Source organism: Silurus meridionalis, chromosome 8 (assembly GCF_014805685.1).
Source record: "Silurus meridionalis isolate SWU-2019-XX chromosome 8, ASM1480568v1, whole genome shotgun sequence".
Lineage (NCBI taxonomy): Eukaryota > Metazoa > Chordata > Actinopteri > Siluriformes > Siluridae > Silurus > Silurus meridionalis.
In genome coordinates this window covers 21,063,023-21,071,878 of record NC_060891.1, presented here as the reverse complement: position 1 = coordinate 21,071,878, position 8,856 = coordinate 21,063,023, and the positions used below count along the sequence as shown (strand labels likewise).

The window sequence follows — 8,856 nt, the reverse complement described above, 5'->3', positions numbered from 1 at the left end:
ACCAAATAGAAAATGCAATGCCTGGCAATTCGCTGTGGAAGAAGAGAAATAGAACCGTGTGAAACCCTTCAGGTGCTGACTGTAACTCTGCTTCACATTAGGCTACATCACGCCACACCGCTGTTTTTTTTACTATAATGGAGCACACCACCATCATGCTTTATTCCTAACATAATACTTCCGACAGGGTTGGCAATGTGAAACCAACCGTGACCAAAGTGTGACCGTGATCTTGCTATGAATTCAATTTGAATAATAAGCCGTGATCTCTATTAGCATATACATTACCATATGCCGGTATCCACAAAAGTTTTTTTTATATTTTTTTATTGAGGCCAGAGAGCGATAACGGTCGAGTGACTAGAAGCAGTGTTTGGCACTGAGTGGTGTTTAGAGTGACTTGGCGCTGACTTTGTTTGGCTGAGGGTTTACTCAGGCTCAGCCCACAGCAGGCCTTCAGATTCCTGGAAATGTTGCATGTTCACACATGGTGGACATCACAGCAGGGCAGGCACTGGGCTCATTACTCAGCATACTATCTTAACACAGAGATAACTTGATAACTCATTTTCTAGATATTGATGCAGTGCAGTGCTGGGAAATCTATTAAACCTATCGATCTGATATAACTTTGATGCAATAAAAGTGAGCTATCTGTACCATACTGAATTGCATAGCATCGAAATTCGATCGCACTGCATCGTAACAGGGTTGAACCGTATCACATCGTATCGGCCGCATCATTAATGTATTGTATCATTGGATATGCATCGAGATGCAAATCGAATCGGCCTCGGTTATACACATCCCTACTGTGGATCTTGACTCCAGCATGAACATCACAAGATATTCAAATGTGAATTTTGCAGCTGAGAATTTGCCCATGTCAGGGTTTCAATAAATAAAAATAAAAAAATAAAAAAAATGCACAACCCAAAAACCTCAAAAATTATTTTAACCTACAAGTGCATTAATGTACAAGTTTTCCGAGGTACGAGCGGTCACTCGGTCGATTTTTTTGCTTTGTTACGCGAGCAAAACATTTAGGTACGAGCTTCAGACGCCGCTGCTACAGGAGTGATAGTAAAAAACGAGTTTTCCCTCCGCCTCCGCTTATCGCCTCTACCCCCCCTCCACACACACACACACACACACACACACACACACACACACACACACACACACACACACACACACACACACACACGTACATCGTCTCATCTCCAAGGAAAATACACTGAATAAAACCTTATTATATCTTTACATACTCTTTCTATTATGTTTTTATACAAGATTTGTTATTTAGAAATTTATTTTCCAATTTAATAACATGAAACATAAAAACGGGGTGTCATTTTGAGGGTTGGAACGGATTAATGCCATTTGAAGTATTTTCAATATGAAAAAACTGATTTGATGTGCGAGCGAATTGAGATACGAGCTCGTCCATGGAACGAATTCAACTCGTAGGTCAAGGTACCACTGTATTTCTCTCGGGAGTTTATCTTTTGCCATCGTCGTGCGCCACCGGTGGAAGTTTTTCTCCCGATGCCGTGCGGCTCAGAACAAAGGTGAAGTGCGTTTTTTCGTTTCCGTTCGGAAATTTCATTGGTCTAATGTTATGTCGTTCAGTTTTTTGGCTTGAAGTTTGTGAAACCGGAAAAAACCCAGGAAAAATCCATATATTAGCCGCTTCGTTGTTTAAGCCACGGGGTTCAAAACGTGGAAAAAAAGTAGCGGCTTATAGTCCGAAAAATACAGTATATAAATCTGCTCTGTAAATAATAGATCAGTAATACATTAATTTATTATTATTATTATTATTATTATTATTATGCAATTATTACAATTTAGTTTTAATTAATTACAAGTTAGTAGGAGTTTTATAGGACATCTTTATCTCGTCATATAACCCTATTACTCTGCAAAACATAAAAGAAAAACCTACTGACACTGCAGCTTTATTTGTACATCATGTTTTGAGTTCCACGTCGTTGCACATTGAGTTCACACTTACCACGCGGGTCTGGGACTGAGTGGCACCGTACATTGTGATACCATTCGTGGGTGGTGCGGGCTGCGGCGTATCGGGGAGAACCAAGCCTCTTCTGTCGATGAGACTGTGGAGACAAAGAGACAGAAAGACATTTGGACCTGCAATAATGTAAAAGCGAGATGCTGAGTTAGCATCTTCATCATCATATCTCTAAACATGTCAACCCCCAACACCCACACAGCAACACAATGTACACAGTATGAAAGAACCGCAGCAACAATGGTGTGTTTCAGCCACTGCTGGTACTGTATAGTTACTGTTACAGCATAGGACCTATTCCAAACGCCTAGCACCGCACAAACCACAGTAAATCTGTACAGGATACTGGGTTGTTTAAACGACGGCCTTGTAGTTGCTTGCTGAACAATTCGCGAGGGTATGGCGAGATTTCAGATGGCGTGGAGCAGAGAAGGTTAATGAGCAACTGAAATCCTGTTTATCCACAGAGTCCACTTTAAACGGATGTCTGGCGAATGCAGAGTCACTCAACACACACACACCATTTATAATTGGCATCACACTGGGAGAGAAGGGTTTGCTATATATTTATATTAGTGTACAGTGCATAATGCAGTGCCACTAAATAAATCCAGGAAATAGTCCAGCTTAAACCAAATGCACTTTCAGAAATGACTGAAGGCCAACATAAACAAATGACCAAGTGTGTGTGTGTGTTCGTGTGTGTGTGCATGCGCACAGGTAATAGAACTGGTTAAGTCAGTCTAGATGAAATATAATGTAAGTTAAATATATAAATCTTCTTGGGTGGATGTGGTTACATCGCATTAATGGAAAGATCTTTAATAGCATATTTTATACCATTTTAAAAGACCTTATTTTTCAAAGTACATATCCATAAAGTACATTTTAAAGTAATTTATGCAATGAAACAAGTCTTGTAACAACAGCACAGTGTACAAAATCATGCAGCTAGAGGTCAAGAGCTTCAGTTAATGCACACATTAAACATCAGAACTGGAAAGAATGTGATTTCCATGATGTTGACCCTGGCAGATGGTCTGGTTTGAGAAACTGCTTTTTTTGTACATATTAGTACACACAAAACAGATAAAACCAACCAGGTAAGTGGGTGTTTTGGTTTCCCAACAAACTCTGGTTGATGAGATCATGTTCGACTCTTTCAACGGAATCTCAAATAACCACTCTTTACAAACAGAGTGAGCAGAAAAGCATCTCAGAACGCACAACATACACAGATCATTACACAGAACATTATGACAGGTAAAGTGAGGATCACTGATTATCTCTTTGCACCTGTTAGTGGGTGGGATATGAGACAGCGAGGGAATATTTTGTCCTCGAAGTTAACGTGTTAGAAGCAGGAAAAATGGGCATGCGTTAGGATTTGAGTTTGATTTAAGCAAAGGCCAAATTGTGACATCTAGAAGACTGGGTCAGAGCATCTCCAATACTACTCTTGTGGAATGTTCCTGGTCTGCAGTGGTCAGTATCTATCAAAAATGCTCCAAGGAACGAATAGTGGTGAACCGGTGACGGGGTCATGGGCGGCCAAGTCCCATTGTGATTCGATCCTACAGACAAGCTCCTCTAACTCACACTGCTGAAGAAGTCATTTCTGTTAATGCTCGATGGGTCAGGACTGTTTAAGCAACAATAAAGCCCACATTGTCAGCCAAGAACAGGATATGCGGTTACAGAGGTTATAATCTGCAACTCTATACTGGTGGTGTTACGTGAACAAGCTCTTGCTCAGTTTTTACATGGTTTTATGCACAATACTACCATCACATGATCAGCAGATTGGATAATTACAAGAATGAGCAGAATACGAATACGTGAATACGGGACATGTGTAAATCTCTCTAACAGGACACATTTGCTTGTAGCATATAGAGGCAAAATTGAGGGAGCTACACCATTGCATGAACTATTACAAAGTGCCAGACATTTACTTTAATGGAATATATTAGTTTTACATTTCTCATTTCCTTTGGCATTAAGTAGATTAAGCACAAAAATACGGCAGTAATTCTACAGCATAATGCATGCAATAGTGAGGCAGACTGATGGGGCAAATATTGATCGCAGTGATCTATTTTATAATGATCAGACCATAAAGACCCTTGATTCTATACAGCCACAGATTTACATAACGCCTTATCTAGCGTGCTTCAGTTCAGAGCCTACCCATGTGCCCGAATCATGCTGAATGTGTTTTACAACTTGTGCCAAGTAGGATTTATTTTGAGAATTAATCACTCCCTTTCCAAAAAAAAAACAAACAAACATTGCACAAGTCCACCACTTGTACTATATGAAACCAGGCCATCCCAAGACCTTCTACACAGATGTTTAACAGTTCAGGAGCACAAAATGAAAGCCATAATGCAGCTGTGACTAAAGAAATGCTGAGCTGAAGTGGAGATAAGAAGTGATAGAGACTATCTTTATGCAAAATGACGTAAAACCGGCGTCAGGGGAAATGAGGGAAGGCACGTAGACCCTTTTGGCACAGAGCATGCATAATGGTAAACTAGATATCTCACATAAATCTCCCAGTACTTCTGCTACACTACATCAGAATATTCCAGCGTTCACTTCGGTTTCTTTTTATAATGTTAGATTATATATAGAGCACTTTTAACATCAGACGGCATTACAGAAATTCACATGGAGCTTTATTAGGCTTCCGAGTCAGACTAGACGACCACTAGTTTCACTGCATAATAGAAATAGAACGAGTGAAGTTGTGAGGAAATGAGCACGGATTTAAGATTCGAGTCAGAACGTTTTCATGCTCCTTTATCTGCTAACAGCATTGGAATCCAACATGCTATGGCAGGTTTTTGCAAAATCACAGACAGATTAATGGCTCCTTTTGAGATGACAATCTTCACACCAATGTGGAATTTGCATGTGATATGCAGTCCATAATGTAGGCTGTGACACTGTACCACAAATCCAATGTGTTTTTTTGCTCTCGTACATTTCTACATTGTTCATTTCACAAATATTGAGTAAAAAAAAAAAAAAAAGACAAATAAAGCGAGTCCCATGACCATCAACTTTCTGGTCATATAAATGAGATCATCTGAAGTCTCGCTGGATAAACGTAAAATTGTTATTTTTCAATATCAAAGCACCCTGTCTTGTTTAGTTCCTCTTACATGACAAATATTTGACAACAAAGGAAAAAATTTTATAACTAAATAAAAACATTGCAGAATCAAGTAAAACAATACCGTAATTTCCGGACTATAAAGTGCACCCTTATATAAGCCGCACCCACTGAATTTTACAAATATTTAAATTTTAAACATAAGCCGCACCTGTGTATACTGTGTAAACTAATGAACTTTACACAGGCTTTACTGAAAGACAGAGTCTGTTACACGGTGTAGCGGGTGAAATATGTTGTGGCTCCTTTAAGGGCAGAGCGGCATTTTGGGAACAGCACGTCACTGCATTCTTCCGGTATTACTGCGTGTGTGTGTGTGCGTGCGAGACTGAGGATTATGTCCTTTTTATTTTCTGATGCTCATTTCTAAGTTTCTTTGACTAACCCCTAACGCTGTTGCCAAGAAAAATAAAAAAGCACTCATTTTGGAAACCTGTCTGTGCTTATATGATTTCTGTTGCAACTGGAGTTACCGAGCTCTCCCTTCACCCAGACTCAACACGCTACAACGGCTTGTATCTAAACAGTAGCCTACCAAGTAAGTCATTGTTCACAGTCTTCCTCCTTCCTTTCACAACTACAGTGGTACATTGACCTACGAGTGCATTAATGTACGAGTTTTCCGAGGTACGAGCGGTCACTCGGTGTAAAAAAAAGTGGCTAGGCATTAAAAATTGGAACAAACCGTGCATGTACTTTATCACATAGAAAAATAAGAGCAAATCTTTCAATCTCAACATAAGCCCCAGCGCCATCAACCAGTTTCCTCAAATGGCCGGGAATAAAATACAATCTTCTGAAGGGGGTCGCTTGGGATATTCATGTAAATGTGCAGCTTGTATAACAGTACAGATTTACAGTCTTCTAAAATAACTCAACATACAGCCATTATTGTCTGAATACCTGCCAACAAAAGTGAGTGCACCCTAAGTGAACATGTCAAAACTGTGTCCAAAGTGTCAAAATGTATAATCCTCCTCAGCATGGAATTCACCAGAGCTGCACAGCTCTGCTCTTCCACTCCATAATTACATCATGGAGCTGCTGGATGTTAGATACATGGCGCTTCTCCACCTTCCGCTTCGGGATGCCCCGCAAGTGCTCAATATGATTCAGGTTTGGAGACATACTTGACCGCTCCATCACCTTCCAGTTCGACCCAGTTTCTGAGGGGTGGGCATCATTTTATGCTTCATAATGTCACAGTACATGTTGGATTCCACGTTTCCTTTAAATGAACCGCAGCTTCCCAGCACTCATGCAGCCCCAGACCATAATGTTACCACCACCATGCTTGACTGTAGGCAAGACACAATTTTCTTGGTGCTCCTCACCAGGGTGCCGCCACGCATACTGGACACCATCTGAGCCAAACAAGTTTATCTTGGTCTCATCGAACCACTTGACATGGTTTTAGTTATTCATGCTCTTGGACAGGTTGTCTTCAGCAAACTCTTTGTGGGCTTTCATGTGAGCCAGCTTCAGAAGGGGCATCCTTTTGGGACACAGGCCATGTAAAATGACTTGCTGACAAGCGGACCTTCTTAAAGCAATGCTGGCAGCATTCATGCTTCTAATTTTTTAAAGCAGCAAGCCCCTGACGCACAGCACAGGACTCAACTTCTTTGATGGACCCTTGAGAGGCCTGTTCCGAGTGGAACCTGTCTTGCAAAAAACCTCTGTATGATTACTGTACTCAGCACTGTACTCTACTGTAACTGGTATTACTGATCTTATAGCATTGGTCTCTTTGTGAAGAACAACCATCCTAATTCTTAAATCCTCAGAGTGTCTTTGCCATGAGGTGCCATGTTGAACATCCAGTGGTCAGTATGAGAAAATTGTACTCAAAGCACTTATACAATTTGTTTTGTCTTGACAAAAACACAAACATGATGAATAGGACATGTGGCTTTGATTACATGACGTACAGCTGTGATCACTTAAGTTGTACTTAATTTTGTTGCCAGCTATTTAGACAATAATGGCTGTATGTTGAGTTATTTTCACAGGACAGTAAATCTGTACTACTATACAAACTGCACATTGACAAATATGTTCAAGTTTTATTTCTATACTATTGTCCCTTGAGAAGATATAATAAATAAAATAATAAAATAATAATTCTGGAAAGTAACAAATTACATTTACTTGCAATACATTAATTGGGTACATTTCTCTCATCATAAATAATATTTATGACACTATAACAGATGTTTTATTTTTGCTACGAATGTCCATAACCCACATTAGACTCAAGTCATGGACTGTAGAGGTTTTTTTTTTTTTTGCTTGCTTTCTTTGCTAATTAAATAAAACTAGTTATTTTCCAATCTGAAAAAAAGAAAAAAAAAAAATAAATCTCTGAACAAATTCAGAAATGGTTTCAGATTTGTTTAATTTGTAGCCAGAATATGACTCGTTTTTTTCTACCTAGTTTATAATGCTAATGATGTCCCATTAAAATAGCCACCTGCTTAAATGTAAGTAGGTATATGGTCATATTCAGTTACATAAAATTTAACTGTAAAGTGCTACATAAAGTGCTACATATCTTGAATGAATTTGGAAATGTCTGATCATGGAAATACTGTGTAGTTACCCTGATTTCAAAGAGGAAGAAACAACTTGGTCCAATTCAATGCTGAAAAATAATCAATGCTGAAAACATGCTGTGGTCATGAATCATTATTGCAATGTACACTCGTTGTGAAGGTGAATGACATTTTACAGCCATACTATAGATAAAGCAATATTACGTGCATATAACGTATTAGCAAAGTAACCCTCATAAATAATAGAGATAAATATGAACCTAAAAGAGCAAATGTTGATAAAATGGTCTTAAATTTAAATTCAGCTAAGCAATCATATAGATACACTGAATCTCAATGTGGTAACACTCAAAAGAAATATCTTCACCTATAACCCAGGGTAGGAGTATCCCATATTCACTAAACACACAACACACATGAAATAATCTTTGTTCACAGCAAAATTGCTGAGAGAACTATTTTATCAGCCGTTTCTAATCGAAACCGAGATAAGGTGTCAGGTATGCAGGATCTCATTTAAATAAATGATTTATTAGCATGAAAAAAAATATAAAAATCTCACCCAGGCAATATCATTGCCAATATATTTGCTAACAACACAGAAGCCAGGGAGAACATCTGCATTTAATCTCTCTGTTGAATACAAATGGAAGCCTTAATGGCACAGCAACTATTCTCCTGTAAGTGTATAGTTTATACAATAAATTGCCATACGTTCGTCATAGTTTATGCTAAATTAAAGTGGCGTACGCACCGTTTGCCAACCATATCGCTTTCGGTAGCAAGTATTCAGAAAAACGACGACAAGCAGTTTCAAGAGATCCTTTGATCCTTCAAGTGTATATTTCACAATTATTGCATCATTTCACAATATATACAATAACAACCATCACAGCATCACCAAACTGGTGCCACAATATAGAAAGCACCAAAACCTCTTCCAGCATGATAATACCCCTGTGCCCAGGGTGAAGTGGAAGAGCTCATAGTGGACCCTGAGGTCAACCCTACTGAAGATGTATTGGAACTCTGATGGCACATCAGACCTCCTCACCCAATAACAACACCTGACTTCACTAATGGCT

At 39.1% G+C, this 8,856-nt stretch overlaps 1 protein-coding gene across 2 annotated transcripts in view; it reads right to left on the bottom strand.

Moving 5' to 3' along the window:
* The window catches only part of LOC124389921 (palmitoyltransferase ZDHHC14-like), a 57,406-nt gene that overhangs the window by 12,311 nt on the left and 36,239 nt on the right, over nt 1–8,856 (bottom strand). For both annotated transcript variants that reach the window (XM_046855518.1, XM_046855519.1), the window contains exon 9: nt 2,018–2,120. In XM_046855518.1, the coding sequence (XP_046711474.1) occupies nt 2,018–2,120 (103 nt within the window). The remainder of the gene's footprint in view (nt 1–2,017; nt 2,121–8,856) is intronic.